This window comes from Lepisma saccharinum, chromosome 28 (assembly GCF_977018435.1).
Source record: "Lepisma saccharinum chromosome 28, izLepSacc3.1, whole genome shotgun sequence".
In the NCBI taxonomy this organism is placed as follows: domain Eukaryota; kingdom Metazoa; phylum Arthropoda; class Insecta; order Zygentoma; family Lepismatidae; genus Lepisma; species Lepisma saccharinum.
The window spans coordinates 36969630-36988400 of NC_139256.1; the positions used below are offsets into that span (position 1 = coordinate 36969630).

The 18771-nt window shown below is 38.8% G+C and overlaps 1 protein-coding gene across 1 annotated transcript in view; it reads left to right on the forward strand.

The window, feature by feature from the left end:
- The first annotated feature begins 14346 nt into the window (after positions 1–14346).
- LOC145981074 (acid phosphatase type 7-like) overlaps positions 14347–18771 on the forward strand; it is a 73948-nt gene continuing 69523 nt past the window's right edge. Inside the window, exon 1 of the mRNA XM_083114195.1 lies at positions 14347–14359. Within this exon, the coding sequence (XP_082970321.1) occupies positions 14355–14359 (5 nt within the window). The 5' untranslated portion in view covers positions 14347–14354. The remainder of the gene's footprint in view (positions 14360–18771) is intronic.

Sequence of the window (18771 nt, forward strand, 5' to 3'; positions counted from 1 at the left end):
GGCTTGAAAATACTTCATTTTCTTTAAGAGTATAATATCGTTTAATAACGGCGATAAGATTCCTCTATCCTAAATTTCTATGTGAAAATATAATAATATAGGGGCATGGACGTCTGGAAGGGGGGCAAGGATGGCCACATCTCCCCTTAGAAACCGAATGTCAACCTAAAAGTACATTTTCACAAGTATAATTTGATTTCAGTCATAATAATTAAAATTAATGATTATAATGGAGATGCAGGAATGCGATAATTTCAAATTCAAGAGGTGTTTCTTGAGGGGGCAACACTATCATCGGGGTAATATGTAGGGAACGGAACTTTATGTGCTAAAAATCTTCATAAATATTTATTTTTTATGTGTCATGAATGTTGAAAATATGTGATAAAAACAGGAAAATATGTGACAAAAATAAAAACTACTTGGTAAAAAATAAAATAAAAGGAATTTTAAACACCTGAAATAAGTTTCTAAATGCTTACTATCTCTTAGCGAGCTATTTTTTTTTTTGGAGAGTTGTAATGGATCACCATAGTTCGTTTTTTTTTTCAAATCCTCCCTTGTGAATCTGTGACGATTATCTCTAAAAAGCATCTTATATTGTGAGATAGATCGCTCCACGTCATACGAAACTATTCTTGCATATTTGAAGCACGAAATGTCACTAACGCTGAAGTTTTCCAAAGCTTCCTCTTCCTCTACTTCACCTTCCAAAACACGTGCAATTTGGCACAAAGTTTGAAAACTTTGGTTTTTCCCCAAAAAATCTGTACATTTAGACATTAACAATTGTGTGTTAGATCCAGTGAATTGTTTCAGTTTCGTTTCTACTATACGGACTTCACCCACGGAAGCTGCCAAAGTGTTCGCGGACAATTCAAGCTTTCGTGTGGAATTAGAGAGAAAGGACAGGTTTGTTGAGATGTATGCCAATTCGACTTTTAAGGAGCGATCCTTCAACAGTTCTTGCAGAGTTTCTATAGGCGATGCTTCTTCTTTGTCGAGATCGTTTACAACAGATACAAATTTTTCAAATTTCTGGGCATAATATACAGCTGCATCCAACCAAGTGCCCCATCGCGTAACTACAGGTGTAGGAGGAAGGGGAACCTCAGGACATTTTTGTTTAAAAATGTCTATTCTTCTAGGCGACTTGATAAAAACTTTTTTCCCATTTGACCAGTTTATCGAGATTGGGATAAAGAGCTCTTATCTTTTCACATATTTTATGCAATGCATGAGCCACAGATGTAACGTGCACCATTTTGAGGTAGCTAACGGCAAGGTCTACTGCAGCTTTTTTCATGTAAGCTGCAGCATCTGTTACGAGGAGAACATTGTCAAATTTTATGCCTTCCGGCCACAATAGCTGCATTGCTTCGTTAAAAAGCCTTGCTATCGTTACATTGTAGGCCCAGCTAGCTCTCTACATACTACCAAATAACTTTTCGTTGAGACAGTTTCGTCATTATTTACCACTTCCACAATCACATTTCTTACTTCTCTACCGGTGGAGTCTGTAGTTTCGTCAATACATACCCAAATACGTATTTTGATGCGCACATTTTGAGCGAATATGTTGTAAGGCTTGCTCGTAACACCTGTGCAGATACGTTTTTCGGAACGTTGATTCGTCAGGCGGTTCGAAATTCGTATATTTCGCGAGAAAGTTTCGTAAATCGTGGATCTTTAATTTGAACAGTGACATTGGCATATCTGCGGACGCAAAAGCTCTGCACAAGTCCATTGAAAAAGCGGACAATTTTGACGGTTTCCCAGTAGTAGATGGAGTTTGTTGCCCGATAAGTGCCTGTCTGTCGCTCAAACGTGAAGAAGCAACAACATGCTTGTTGCTATCTAAATGCTGCGTAATTTGCGAACGTTGTTCAGCTGTGATAGATTTACCACACGGTTGGCAAAATAACACTTTGCCATCAATTGAAAACGCATCCTTAGATTCTTTACAGAACTGTTGCAAACGAAATGAAACACTTGCCTTAACTTTTAGCATATCGCACGAAAAAACGCACACTGCTGCACAAGCACCGAATCAGAACATGACAAAAGCATAAACACTTTCGAAGCTCTGCATTACGTTCAGCGTTGCCAACAACTTGAACGTAAAAGTCGCTAAAACTCCTTAGAAAATCCGCTAGAAAGTCGCTAAATGAAATGTAAATGCTCTAGAAAAAGTCACTAAATCAAATATACTCCTAAAAATAGCAAATACAGTGATGGACAAAAGTAATCATACAGTGGAACTGAAAGGAAGAAAGGACGAATTGCAGCAGCTAGGAAAACAATAAAGAAGTCAAAACTGTTAATGCTTGACCATGTATGCACCAAACGATATATTGACAACAAAAATAAATATCAGATGCTGCTTGTAGAAAAATAAAATACAATACATTCTCAATACCCGCTTCTTTGGCTGGACAAAAGTATTCATACACCAACATAAAAGTTCACTTTGAAGACAAGAAAGAAACAAATACCATGTCGTCAGAATTTAGTATGCATTCCTCTGTTATGGAGAACAGCTGTCAGTCTCTTTTGCATAGAATGAACAAGAGGCGTGGTTATTTCAGATGTAATATTGTGCCACTCATGCAAAATGACCTCTTTCAGTCTATTCTTGCTTGTTATGTCATGTTTTCGGAGTCTGGTTTCCAAATGGCTCCAAAGATGTTCAATGGGGTTAAGGTCTGGGGACTGAGGTGGAGTTTTGAGTGTGTGGGGAGTATTATATATCAACCAAAGGCGGATAATCTCAGCTGTATGTTTAGGGTCGTTGTCCTGCTGGAAGTAAAAATCATTCCCAAGACCCAAATGATTGATACTCTGCTGCAAATTATTCTTCAGAATATCCAAATAGACAAATCTATCCATAGTTCCCTCAATAAAGACGAGTTCTCCAACACCTGAGGCTGACATACAGCCCCAGACCATAACGCCACCACCTCCATGTTTAACTGTCGCCAAGAGATTTCGAGGCTCAAGCTCAGTATTGGGCTTTCTCCACACCAAAATTCTACCATCACTATGGATAATATTAAATTTACTCTCGTCCGTAAACAACACTTTATCCCAGAAGTCCAAACTTTTACTCACATACTCCTTTGCAAATGTTAATCTGGCCTTCTTGTTCTTCTTACTGATGTATGGCTTCCTTCTAGGTACCCTAGCTCTGTACCCTGCTCGGTTGAAAAGCCTTCTAATACTTCTTGAAGACACTTGTTTTCCCAGGTGTTCGTGAACATGTGCCGACACTGCTGACGATGTTAATTTTGGGTTTTTCTTGATCATTCTCAACAGTCCTTGTTTCTCTCTCGAAGTAAGTTTCTGAGGACGCCCAACCCTTTCCCTATTTATCAGCACTTTTGTGTCATTATATCGTTTGATGACACTTTGCACAGTCGCACGACTTCTCCCAACTATGTCTGCGATATCAGAATATGATTTCTTATTGTGGTATAATGATATCATAATTCTCCTCTCTTCGATCGTGGTTCCCTTCCCTTTGCGGCCCATTTGACTTCCTGCAGCACGCCAACACCAAACTAACCACTTCCTTATACAGGTGCAACTGCAGTAAACAAATATCTGGCACTAAATGATGGAAACGATTGTTTCACGAACTTTTTTGGGGGGTTTATAACCTGGCGTATGAATACTTATGACCATCCAGAAAGCAGTTTATCTAAGGATTACCCACATTTCTCATGACAATTTCAATTGTATGCACACAATTGCTTTGCGTTTCTATTCTTGCCATTCCAATGGAGCATATGTGCTACAGACTTGACTTGCCTTTACGGTCTTCTTTGTATAATAACATGTTTCATTCAGACAATGCCTTTGTATGAATACTTATGTCCATGACTGTATATATGCCTATAAAAACATCATTTCCTCGTCACTTTCCTCTTCCTCTGAACACTGCACTTCACATTGATTCCCGATGTCAGATACTAAATAATCGAGAAAATGCACTGCAAGAACGTTGTTTATTATTTCTGTGCACTTGGTTTTATGCAGACGAATGACTGCTACACTGCAGTAGTCACCAAACCTTTTCATACATAACTCGGACAAGTGATCAGGAGCGCCGACTTGTCAAAATTATTGGGGGGGGGGCTCTGATCACTGAAATAAATTAATGAATGTCTCACTCACTCCCTTTCTTAAGTTTTGGCCTCAGTGTTCTGAATCTCGTAAAAGCCAATGAATTCCTCAAAAATATCACAATTTTCATTCACAGTTCGAATGCAGAATGTCAATTGTTCACGGATGGATATGTCACAAGTTTCGTCAACCATAATAGCAAAATATTCCCAACTTTTAATATCTGCTACCACGGAGCGCAAAACAGAGCTCCCTAATACTATATCAACGATCTCGTTCTGAATGTCATGTGAGAGCCATTTGTAGCCCGAACTCCCATCCACTCCCCTAGTTCATGCACATCGTCTTTTGAAACTCTTTTTAGTAAAAATGTTAACAATACTCATAATTATATAGTTAGTATAGAGTCAATCCATATGAAGTCATACAACATGGTTGCTTGACCATTTTTAAAAAAGTTTATTTTTTGTGTGGTGTGAGCCTCATATGTTGACAGTTCAGAACCACTATTATTTTATTTTTACTATCACCGATTTGAAGATGGCGGGCATTTTTTTTATCATGGCGCACGTCATTTTCACCATTCGTAAGCATCAACTTTTTTATCTCAGCTCTGGTAAGTCCTACGACAATCAGACAAAATCTGTGATGTTAAGCACATTATAGGCTACAATTATATATCTGCGTAATTTTCTAAATATGATTTCTTTATAATAAATTTTAAGGTCAAAATTGTGTATTTTAATCAGTCAAAATGACATTTTCGAACATTTTTTTGTGGGGAAAGGCAGTTTGTTTAACACTTGAATTTTTTTGTGCAAATACCTGTGTATCAATAGCGTATGTCAAAATTATTTGAAGCTTGAGACTTTAATATTTTTTTTCTACAGGGTCATAAACATGTACTTTTTGATAAAAAATTTTAAGCTGCACACGATTCCGATGACCTCCATCAGTTGCAGTTCGCTGCCTTTCATTCCATTGTCTCACATAGCTGAGATTTCTTCAACTGGGGTTTTCTTTAAGAGCATTATAAACTCAAGATCGCACAGTACTGCTGTCTACACATTCATCTCCATAAAATGCCTTCAGTCTCAGATGAATGTCAATTTGTAGCACATTTTCTGCGTTTAGAAACTCGATAACGGCACACTACTTCAGGCGCTCCACCGACATTGCATGGTTACATGCTGCCATTTTCCTCGAAATAGTTCAGCACTCCCTGGCGATAGAAGTCTGAAACCTTCAATTGAGAAGTGGGAAAGTCTTATAAGTGCAATGTATGGTTGCTAAAAATCCAATATGCGTTTACAAGGTAACAAACAAAATAAAAACATAGGAAGCTTTACTTTTCAGCACGCCCTCGTATATATACTTTATTGCAGAGCTATTTCAGGATTTTAATGTTGTTCATTGACATTCCAAATTACAGTTTGCAGAATATTAACACAAAATGTTAATACGAAATGAAATTAAGCATACCATATTTAATGCAAAATATTGAATTTTTCACGAATTTTGTATCTCTTAAACCAATTGAATCTCAAACTCAAACTTTTTACTGAAGTTACTTATCATGGAGTACTGTATTGTGTACAAATTTCAGATTTTTAAACAACTGCCCACCAGAGATATTTAACCCTGAACTTGGAATTTTTTAACAAAAAGTACATATTTATGACCCTGTAGAAAAAAATATTAAAGTCTCAAGCTTCAAATAATTTTGACATACGCTATTGATACACAGGTACTTGTACAAAAAAATTCAAGTGTTAAACAAACTGCCTTTCCCCACAAAAAAATGTTCGAAAATGTCATTTTGACTGATTAAAATAGCTACACAATTTTGACCTTAAAATTTATTATAAAGGAATCATATTTAGAAAATTACGCAGATATATAATTGTAGCCTATAATGTGCTTAACTTCACAGATTTTGTCTGATTGTCGTAGGACTTACCAGAGCTGAGATAAAAAAGTTGCCGCTGATGCTTACGAATGGTGAAAATGACGTGCGCCATGATAAAAAAAATGCCCGCCATCTTCAAATCGGTGATAATAAAAATAAAATAACAGTGGTTCTGAACTGTCAACATATGAGGCTCACACCACACAAAAAATAAACTTGTTTAAAAATGGTCAAGCAACCATGTTGTATGACTTCATATGGATTGACCCTATATAGTAATAAGTCATGTTTTGCTGTCTTTGGTCATAGTCCCCCCCAAAGTTGATGGTTTAGCGGTCTCAGCCCCAAAAGTTGATGGTCTAGAACATTTCAAATGTGTATTTAAAGTTAAGTTCATGTGGCACAATTTAGAGTAAACTTTACAAGAGAAGCAAAATAATACATTAGATCCTCTTAAGCAAAATTATTTAGGAACTCTGCCCCCACATCGTTAACATTGGGGGGGCTCGAGCCCCCCCCCCCCCAGCCACATGGAGTCGGCGCCTATGCAAGTGACTCACGGTTAGCAAAGAACAGTGTTCGGCAATGAATAAAGCTAAACCAGCTTCAGCACTAGAAGTAACAGGTGCGGCAGTGAAACGGGCGATTTTGAAACCTCCACCAGAGATATAAATTTATTCACAGCGATATCAAACAAATACAACATGAATTTACAATGCTTGCAATTTGTGATGAATGTTTCTGAACAACGTGCACATCTTGCACAGACATGTCACGGCACAAGATGTCCATCACTTGAAAATGACATCACGCAGGTGGCTCCCATTTTCCGTCACACACATGCACTTCCACCCCTCTTTCTCACCATATCAGCCGTTTCCTCAAAGTTCTGTACCCACAATTTGATAGCATGCGACGACGGGACTGGGGCATGACGTGCGAGATGGAAATGGGCACGAAATACACGCTGCGCGGCCACGTAGCTGTCGGCGTTTTTGTAAAACGCCTTCACGGCAAAAGCGCGTTGTTCACCGGTCCACGACGCCATTTCGACTGAACACCGATATCAGTGTCAATGGCAAAGACTTGTTGTCCAGATGGCACGACTCCCGTTTTCTGCTTGCTTACGTAACTTGCTATTTCCAGGGTTGCCAAATCGCCCGTTTCACTGCCGCACCTGTTATTTAAATTTTCCGGTTTGAACTGTATATTTTCTGCTGTTTTGCAGAACAGAAGTAACCAGATCTGACTTTATGTTTTTGTGTTTCCGATTTTTTTTTTTTTTTTTTTTTCAGATCAGTAGCTTTGGCATACGTTCTACTTTGCAATACTGACAATACGCTTTCGCCGTGTCACTATCGACAGGGGCCAACCATTTGTACAGTTTTTCCAACTCCTTCCGATAATGTTGCTTGTATTGCGGTTTTCCCATACTGGACACTGCCCTGCCCTGCTCTGGCCTGCGCGCAAACACACACGAACTTTATAATTTACACTAGCACTTCCTTTGTCACCACACACTACACAAAAAACTCCAATCTGAACCCACGCACGACGCGACCACAAAGTCAAACGTTCTGTTTTATAATAACGTGACGTGAATTATCGGATTCGTTCCCGCCTGCTTGGCAGCCACAACGGCGCCAGGAGGAGTCTCCGATAATTTTTTTTTTTTTAACAATGAGCTGTGAGCACTGATGTTTACAAACATCACAAACCGTTCTGAAAAAAGGGGGTATGCTTTGCTTCGGTTACTCTTTGTGTATCAGAAGCGAATTGCGAGGTTCTTTTTCTTATTTAATAACTATGAAACGGACATTTTTAAGCATTTAGACGTACGTACGCAGATATTTTGTGAATTCTCCAGATTAATCGCTAAAGAGCACACGGAGTAGCCAGAAAAGTCGCTCGTCACTTTTTCACGTCTTTCGTCGCCAGCTAACATTACAAATCCGCGGGCCTCCCCCATGACGCAGTGGTAGCGTCATTGCCTTGTAATCAAGGGGTCCCGGGTTCGATACCCGGTGGAGGCACAAGTGGTTCGGATCCCACTTTAAACTGTAGGTCCAGTCCCGATTAGCCTTACTGTGCACAAAGTGGACTTAAAACAGCAACTCAAAACAAAAAAAAAAATTACAAATCCGCCAGATTTAGCGACTTCTCGCTAGAGTTGACAACACTGATTACGTTGTACGCTTGCCTCATCTGGGTAATATTTTTCCCCAACAGGATCGTAGGTGAAGCGCCAGAAGTCTGCCAGCGAGCTTCTTCAAAGACAAAACAAACCTAGCACTCTCGATATGAAAGAGGTGCGGAGAATAAGCATTTTTCCTTTGAGGATTTAGAGGTAGCTGAAGTCAATGAGCGATTTTATGTATTTAAAATGAAAATTCGCAAAATATGTATTTCCGTACGGAATACTGGAAAATATGTGTTTTTATGTAAAATAAAATTTGCTGTGTTGGCATATAAGGCTATGATAAGAATTTTGGCAAAAACGAGGGTCTCTATCTTATCGCAGTAAAAAACATTCATTTACCTAAAGTTTCGTTCGCTAGTAATATGCCCCATGGAGAAATACTTTGCTTGTCCCTCAGTGGAAATAATCTGTGGACGCCCATGGTTAGGGGGTGCATTTGCCCCCTTGACCCCCGTGCGCACGCCTATGAGCCAGGGGGAGGGTTAATTGGACTGAAGCCCCCCGGAAATCCTACAGATATCTAACTTAAATAGTGTATAATTAGTCAGTGGCGAAGCGTGACATTTTTACGTAGTCATCGCAAGACTTGTCAAACGTCAAGGTCGATCTTTCCAACCTGGAAAGGGTCTCCTCACTAAACGCCAAAAATATTCCAAGCTTTCGATAACTAATGTCACTCTCACTTCTACCCTGACGATGAGAGTGACGTTAGCTTTCGAAAGCTTGGAACCTTCTCCACAACTCACCTGGTCGATAACTAACTAACTAACTCTCTAGCCTTCTTAAACCCGAAGGTTCATGGCTGCAGCAACACAGGCCTTCCATCTTTCCCTATCTTGAGCAAGATCTATATACTCTTTTCCATCCCTACCGATTTCCCTTAGGTCCATCACCTGGTCGATAACACGAGAGAAACTTTTAATCAACGGAGAAAATGTCTTCAGTAAAAATATTGTTTCAAAGCATTGCAAAAAGTACACAAATCCATACGCTGTGCACACCTGCCCGGTCCATTTCAGTTGTCATCAAATATTAGAAAAAAAGTCAATTAGGCTATTGGCTCCCTGTACTGTTCAACTGTGTTAACTAAGCGTGATTTATAACACCACCTGGGTTGTGAAAAGGATGGAATGGTTTTCTTTTAACGTTCTTGTGTGTCAAAGTGGATAAGAATACATGGAATTTCATTCAATCCCTGGGACAGCACTAAATCTATACTTGAGCGTAGCAATGCGTAACTAACGCCTTCCGGTATTCGTCCTGCACCTTCTTTTGCAAATCCGCTAAATGCCCCGACATCTGCCGACCAGTCATAAGTTTGAGCAATAAGAAATTTATCCTCTAGTTTCTACTTATTGACAATTTTTACATGAACAAATAACCCGTCAGATCAATCGGTACTCACATCAATAAAACCAATAAAGCCTCCTCCTTATGCACAGATCTCAAGACAGTTGACAATTGAGACTTATTGTAACATTAGATGGTTCGTCTAACATAATTGAAAGAGTCTGATTTTTCAGTTTATTTTTTCACTCACGACATCACTAATTGCGTGGATTAGATCATTGCATTGCATGCTTTACAATGATGGAAATAGCACTCGGAAAAATTTTAATCCTGATGACGTCAGAGAAACCCAACCCTGCCGTAAACATGGGAGCTGAAAAAAAGGGCCTTTTATGACCAGACCTTAAATGGTCGTTGGGTGTCTTCCGAGCAGATAGAGAGATTCGCACATTTTCTGCGATGATCTGGGCTTTAATGGTTTGTCTATGGACCTGGGCCAGCGAACATCATTGCCTTCAATAGGAAACGTAGCCACGGGGAATGGTACTCAGTGGCGTACTCTGGGTCATCTAGGTAATCGGAGATGAGCCGGCTATAATTTTTTAAAAAGTTTTTTTTTATTATTATTTCTTCGCAATATTCTTCCGAACCAATCTTTGATTCATACATTTCTTTCCTCCCAGCGCGCGAATGTTTTCAACCGTTTGTTATGTCGCTGAATGTCCGAGAAGCTTTCTACAGCTGGTGGAATCTTCTTGGCAGGATGAGAGAAATCTGAACAACATTTGCGAACCAATTCTATGTTAATTCTCATTTCACATTTGCTTGTCTTCCTGATCTCTGCTATTTGAACAGAATTTGTCAAAGAAAAAAAAGCTTAAATATTGAAGATGAAGGTAATTAAATAAATTAAAATTTAAACTTGAAATTCAAGAAATTACACCGACCTCCGTGGCGGTTAGAATACCGGGATGGGCATGGGTGTTCTTTTAAAATGTCCCTTCATCAATTTTATATCATCACTCGCTGTGATTAGCCAAAAGTGGCAGAAAAGCGACGTCAAATAACAATTTAATCAATCGATCAATGAAGTAATTTTTCAATTTTTGTATATTAAAATGCATAATTACTTTCTCTTTGTAGCCTTCAAAACCAGTGAGAGTACTTCTTTCACGGAAATGAATGACCCTTGAAAATGAAAGCTATAGAAATAAATTATGTTAGTTAATTTACGTTGTTTTCCCCCCTCTTTAGATTAATAGTGATCATAAAGATGAATGAAAGATGTATGAATGTAAAATATATAAACAACAAACGCAATGATTCCAACTTATAGAACCTCGCGCATCGCAGGGAATTTAAAGCTGGGAAAGGGAATTTTTCAGCATCAATAGGGAATTTCATTCTGGGTCAAGAAGGAACACGACAAAAGATTGGCGCGGGGAATTGAATGCGTGTTGTAGGTGGCTTTGTGTAGTGCTTGGTTTTCCTATTGGAGATTTGAATATTTATTATTTGTTTAGGTGTTAGTGGTTTAGTATTCGTGACATGACATTTATTTATGAAGATATAAAACTCTCTAGCCTTCTTAAACCAGAAGGTTCATGGCTGCAGCAACATATGCCTTCTATCTGTCCCTATCCTGGGCAAGATCAATCCAATCTTTTCCATCCTTACCGATTTCATTTAAGTCCATCTTCATCTTGGCCTCTACAGGTCTCTTACCGTCAAGTTTCCCAACAAGATTCCTGCAAACTCTTCTTTCCTCTCCCATTCGTGCCACATAGCCTGCCCACCTAAGTCTTCTTTATTTAATTATTCTAATAATATCTGGACATTAATACATATTATCGTAAAGAGACGATAATTATGTATAAAAAGAAAGGAAGGATAATAATTGAAAATCAGGAAGAGGAAATTTAGTAATATAAAAGATGTCATTACTCTCAGACGGTTAGCAATCAGCCCAGCCAGGAAATATTAATGGAATGCTCATGTCAGTTATTGCCGAGTTGGATTTACTGAGGGGAATAACCAGGAAATGTGCGACTAGGAACGATGACACCTGAATAACTGGGGATTGTTATGTGGAAAGAGAGGAGAATAACTAGTTGGGGGAAAAGAGGAAAAGGGGTATTCAATCGTGAGTCGTTGTTGAAGCTGGAATTTGGAGGATGATCTCTGGTGTTCCGAGGAGATCCACGTCTATCGCTGAGACGGGTAAGAATCCTTTCTTTCATATCCAAATATGTGCCGGATACAACCTTGACGATGTAAAACGCATTTGAGTGTGCGAGTCCTTTAAAGTTCTTTGAAAGGTGTAATTTCACCTCTCGCAGCTGAGGCTATGGGGGCCTACCATTATTTGTAATTAGTGTGTAAATAGGATCGAGCTTATACACTCCAGGAAATCGATCCCCGTACCGAGAGTATGTTACCCAAGGAGTCGAGTCAGCCTTTACAGTTTTCAGGTAACTGAAGGTAACGTTATGCAGTTCTATATTATGTAACCTTCTCTTCTCCCAGCTAGGAATGAAAATTTATCTCTTTTAGTGGGACACTTCTAGCATCAACAACCGTTAATGTTTGCGCTGACTAATACTTGCTTTATGGAAATATAAATATAAATGTGATTTCGCTAGCTCATAACTCGTTGGTATTACCTACCTTGTGGTATTATAAGATTGGAGACAATAACTATGAATCTTGAAAATCAGGGACGTAGTTATGTTGATCAGTTCGGGGACGCCCAAAACTTAAGATTTTTTTCTATCGTACACAACAGATTTAAGGTGTCCCCAATGGAAAAAATCGGTCGGAGACAAATCAGACGATCTCGCAGGCCATTCGATGGTACCACGACGGCCTATCCACCTATTGGGATAATGTTCGTTCAAGTACTCACGTACGTCCCGGCTGTAGTGTGCAGGACATCCATCTTGCTGAAAAACGATATTGTCCTCATCAAATTCAGGCACACCGTTGACATCGACTGAATTTTCTACAAGGTCCGTTACCAAGGGATCCACTTTACCACGTAGAATTTGCAGGTACACATTACCGTTTAAATTGCCATTAAGAAATAGGGCTTCAATTATGTGGTTTCCTAAAATACCTGCCGACAGGTCTTTGCGTATAGCCTTCCCTCACAACAAGGGGATTAACATCTGCCCATACTCGAACATTGTGTTTATTAACCCAGCCATTGAGGAAAAAAGAACTTTCGTTACTGAAACAGATGTTGTGTAAGAGGTTCTCGTTGTTAGCAATCCTGTCGCACATAATTTCGCAAAACTCAATTCGTCTATCGAAATCACCATCTCCTAGTTTTTGCTTTGTCCTCATTTTGTAAGGACGAAATTTGAGGTCGACGTGCTGACCTCACATCACCTCATTACTTGTTACTGAGACTGGCAGTCGGGAGATAGACCAAGGTCCTCCCAAGGCTGTCGAACCATGGGTTATTATTTATTTATAGATACTTAAATATATGTGCAACCACACATGTCTTTCCAGTGACTTATTGCAAGAGTTAGTTATTGTACTTGACTCAATAAAATACACTTACTGTGTGAGGCAGATTCATACGAACAAAAAATATCCAAAATAATAACAATAATAATAATGATTTACTTCAAAATAACAAAAATGTATTTACTTGTTCTTGTTTAAATTTTCGATTTTTCGAAACGTTTGTTAAGAAGTTGAGTTCAGTTGGTGATTTATTTATTTATTTGAAAGTCCTGAATACAGAAAAATCCATTTTACATCAGGATATCAACCGGAAAAGAAATAAACAAAATAATAAGATGGACAAATACACACACAAATACATATATAACAAGAATAATAACAACTAGGGCAAAAAGAATATTATTTATACTTCAGCTGCTTTATGCACGCCGTTCTGTAAGTCTGCTTTGATAAGTGGAAGCCCGGAGCATCTCTTAGTGACTTATAAGTGGTCTGTAGCCTGTAGAGAAGTGATCTTTGTTCTAAAGATAGCCTAGAAGATTTAATGTAAAAGAAGTTGTTGCATTTGCTGTTGGGACGTGGGATTCCGTGGCAAGAGTTCGCTGGTGAAAAGTTGTCCGTTAATGATTCTGAAGAGTAGTGTTAAATCTGAGAGTTGACGGCGAAGAGAAAGGTCATGAATTTGTAGAGTGGATAGAATCTCTTGTTTGGAGAAGTTTGCAAGGGTTGGGCATCTGTGTTTGACTATTCTGACGAAGAAACTTACTACTTTGTTTGTTTTCTTTAAATTGCTTTCACATGCCATTGACCAAATACAGGAGCCATATTCAAGAATAGGTTGGTTGGTTGACTTAGTGTTTTAAGTCCACTTTATGCACATTAAGGCTAATCTGGACTGGACCTACAGTTTAAAGTGGAATCCGAACCACTATGTGCCTCCACCGGGTATCGAACCCGGGACCCCTTGATTACAAGGCGAGGACGCTACCACTGCACCATCGGGGAGGCCTTATTTAAGAATAGGAACAACACACATTGTAAAGTAGGTTTTGAGGGCAGAAACGTGTATTATGTCTCTAATCTGTAAATTAGTCCAAGTGATTTCATAGCTTTCGAAGATATGTAGTCTATGTGATGGTTGAAAGTCAGTTTGCTATCAAAAATGTCACCAAGATCCTTGTGCTGTTGTACGAACGGAATAACCTGGTTGCATAACTTGTAGGATGGCGCTGTGCTATTGGATTTTAGGGTAAACCTCATGACAACAGATTTTTTCCTGATTTAATTTCAGATTCCAGTCTAGACACCAGCGTTGATTGTGTTTGAGATTGTCTTGGATATAGCATGTGTCCTGAAATGAGGTAATGTTTCGAAATAATTTGCAGTCATCAGCATACAATAATACTGAACATTCGGAAGAAATATATTCGTGAATGTTATACATGAAGAGAGAGAAACACAGGGGCCCCAGAGAACTTCCTTCGGGCACACCGGAAACTACAAAAAGCCACGACGAAGAGCAACCAGATATGATAACCTTTTGCTTTCTATTGTGCAAGTAAGATGAAAGTAGTTTCAGAAGAGCTCCGTGAATATTGAATCTATTCGATAATTTGTGGATGAGTTGCGTGTGAGAGATAGAGTCAAAGGCTTTGGAAAAGTCTAAATTTACTTTATGCACAGTAAGGCTAATCGGGACTGGACCTATAGTTTAAAGTAAGATACGGACCACTGTGTACCTCCACCCATGTATCGAACCCGGGACCCCTCGATTACAAGACAACAACGCTAAAACTGCGCCATCGGGGAGGCATCGTTTGTTAAGGAGGATTCTCAAAATCGGTCTTCACGATATCGAGAAAAATATGCGACTCACGAAATCGTACAGTTTGTGAAGATAATTACTTTTAACACGTTGCGTGTTTTAGGCTGTTTCAATAGTATAATAGTTATTTGGTGCGAATAATACTACTTGCCCGGATATGATAATCTACATAGGCATCCTGCCACCATTATACTTATATACTTATTTAGCGTGTATTGCGCTCTGATTCGGGACCACTTGTATTGGTTGCATATATGTGGTTTACCGCTGAACAAGCGGTCGTTCTTCAATCTGGCCACAAACTACGTACTCAAGCTCGAAACATTGTTTGGATGCACCCAACGCCCCACCCTGCCTGTTGTTGACCTGCGACTGCTACGGGTGGAATGACCGCTCCTTCAAAATTCTGAGAAACAACGAAGTGCTAGGTTCCTGCACTGACATCCACTATAGCTAGAACCAGGAAAACGAGAAAGAAATGGGTTGTTTTGGGTTCGTGCCACTCAAATTCAAGAACAGTGTTTCTAACACAGAAAAATTTACTGAAAAACTATTTTGCAATATTTGTCATGAAAGTAAAATTTTCAGCAAATGTAGAACAGTTTGCCGGGGCCACGTAAACGTTTCGGGGAGATCCGGGCCACCCTAACAACGTCCCTGTTGAAAATGGCAGCAGACACAGCATCCCGAAGGAGCGAAGCCCAATCACTTTCTTTCTCCACTCCGGCTTGGAAAAACAGGAAACCATAGATAACACAATGTAACAAAAAAATATTTTTTTTCTGTTCCTGGGTAATAATTGTTATTTCCTAATTCCTTGTCTTCCAAAAGTACAGAAAATGGCTATTATTCCTCATAAACTTTGTTTCTGTAGCCAGGACAATGATGTTTTGAGATTTACCCTTTTCCAGTACACGTTTTTTTCTCATTAAGTATAGAGAAGATAAATAACGTGTCATATTGCGTGCTGTAGCAATATACTGGTCTTCCCTATAACTGAAATGGACAGGTCTTGGCATTCTACCAGCAATAATAGAGCAAATCGTGCAGTTTGAAGCGGTTCATTGTCGTCCTAGCTACCTAATTAGATACACGTTTACAATAGCATCAAGATGCTGCAAGTATATGGCAGACTAATTTTGTTATGGCCATTTTATCAAGAGAAGAGGAAATATGTAATCTGTGAAAGCATCTGCTAAAATGTGTGAAGCGTACAGAGCATATTTCGACATGTCTGTAGGGGAACAAGACAAAACCTGGGCACCTCATTTCACCTGCGAGAACTGAAAAAAAACCTCTGGAAGGTAAGACGGAAAATTAAAATGTAAAATTTTAATAATTTCAATTATATATTAAATATTTAGGGTTTTCTTGAAGAGGCCTAGAATTTTTTGTTTATTTTTGTCTTTTGCAAGATGGTACAGAGGAGAAAAGAGCCATGAAGTTCGCTATCCCAAGAATTTGGCGGGAACCCACTGACCACTCAAGTAATTGCTACTTTTGCATGGTGGATCCTTCCAAACGTCGGGCTGGAAAGAATGCGCAAGCTATTATATGTCCGGATATACCTTTGTCCATCGCCCCTGTGCCACATTGCCCTGAGTTTACCGTGCCCACTCCTCCGGAGAGAAAGCTGCCCTCTTCAGATGAGAGTAGTAAGTCAGAGAGCGAGGAAGACATTGATCTTGATACTTACAATTTTCGAGCCGATTAGATCAAAAATATCTTAACGACTTAATAAGAGATCTTGGTCTCACCAAGTCCAATGCAGAACTCTTGACGTCCAGGCTTAAGCAGTGGAATTTATTAGATGAAAGTGTGCAAATAACAGATCAGAGGAAGCGTCATCAAAGTTTTTCCAGCTTTTTCATAAGTCAAGATGGACTCTGCTTCATCCACAATGTCACCAGTCTGTTTGAAGCAATTGGAATTGACTTCAGTCCAAATGAGTGGCGCCTCTTTATTGACAGTTTGTCCAGAAGTCTTAAAGTCGTGCTTCTTCATAAAGGAAATACATACCCTTCTCTTCCACTAGCTCACTCAGTCCACCTCAAAGAAAATTACAACAGCATAAAGCGATTGCTAGATACCCTGAAATATGATGCGTATGGATGGGAAGTCATCGGAGACTTCAAAATCATAGGATTTCTAATGGGTCTCCAAGGCGGTTTTACCAAGTTTTCTTGTTATATTTGCCTATGGGACAGCAGACACACCAAAGCGCACTACAACACGACTGGCCACAGAGGACCGAGTTCTCTGTGGGAAAAAACAACGTCAAGTGGGAGCCACTGGTAGACCCCTACAAGGTGCTAATGCCTCCACTCCATATTAAATTGGGCCTGATCAAACAATTTGTAAAAGCTTTAGATAAGGAGTCAGCAGCCTTCAAGTACCTTCAAGACCTCTTTCCTAATCTGTCTGATCCAAAGATCAAAGCCGGTGTCTTCGTCAGCCCACAGATAAAGAAGCTTTTGGCGTGCAAAGAATTTCCAAAGAAGCTCAGTGAGAATGAAAAAGCGACTTGGAACAGCTTTGTCTTAGTGGTTAAGGGCTTTTTGGGCAATCATAAATCCAAAAGCTATGTGGAAGTGGTGGTTGAGACTCTGGTGAAGAACTACGACAAAATGGGCTGCAGGATGTCCCTGAAAATTCATGTCCTCGATGCTCACCTCAATACATTTAAGAATAACATGGGAGTGTACTAGGAGCAGCAAGGCGAGCGTTTCCATCAAGATATATTGGACTTCGAACGTCGCTACCAAGGTCAGTATAACGAGAACATGATGGGAGACTATATTTGGGGGCTGATTCGTGTAAGTAATGTACAGTATAATCGTAAATCCCGGAAAACTACTCATTTTTAAATATTTTGCAATAATTTTGTTCACAACTAGAGTGCAAATATATGTCACTTTTGATGTATATGTGTTTATCTTTTTCTTTATGTAAACGAAAAACACGAATTCGTATATTTTCTCATTGAAAGCAGGTAAAATTAAAAAATAACACTGTCCTGGTCACAAAAACAAAGTTTGAGGGGAATAATAGGCATTTTCTATGGTTTCCAGTCAGAAGCCTTTAGAAAATAAAACTCACTACACAGGAACAAAAATCGTGTTACAGGGTGTAATCTGAGGAAAATGTTTGGTTGTTAAAACAATTAGCCACATTGTTTGTACCCATTGTTTCAACGTTGATGCATTTAATTGTAAGTACTGTATTTTCTGACATTTTCTGGCTTCGAATTATATTTACAAAATTGGGAGAATTATAGATTCATATACACAGATGCATCAAAAGATAAAGAAGAAGTAGGATGTGCTTTTATTGGCTCTTCTAATGGAAATATTAAAAAGTTTAGACTACCTGGAGAGTGTTCTATTTTCTCAGCAGAAGCATATGGAATATATCGTGCATTCATGTACATTAATAATATTCCAGATAAAAGGATATTAATATTAACAGATGCTAAAAGTGTTTTGTACAGTGTGCAATCTTCATATTAAAATGTTGGTACTTTACATAATAAGATTGTATGGTAAGTTAACTACAGAGGGAAGGACAATTCATTTTGCATATATACCAGCACATTCAGGGTTTCATTATAATGAACTGGCAGATAAAAATGCTAAAGAAGCAAGAATTATGGATCACAGAACGAATATATTATTATCATATACAGATATGTTACCAAGAGTTAAAAACAAAATTCAACAAGATTGGGAGATATGGGTTAAACAAGATTGGGAGATATGGGTTAAACAAAAATTTACATATATGGGTCATTCATATAAAAATGTACTAAATTTAAACAATAACACCCCATGGTTTTATACATTTAATATACCCAGAAAGTTTTTAGTTTTAATACTAAGATTGAGATCAGGTCACATACGTTTAAATCACCATTTATATAAAATTAATTTAGTAAATTCACCTATGTGC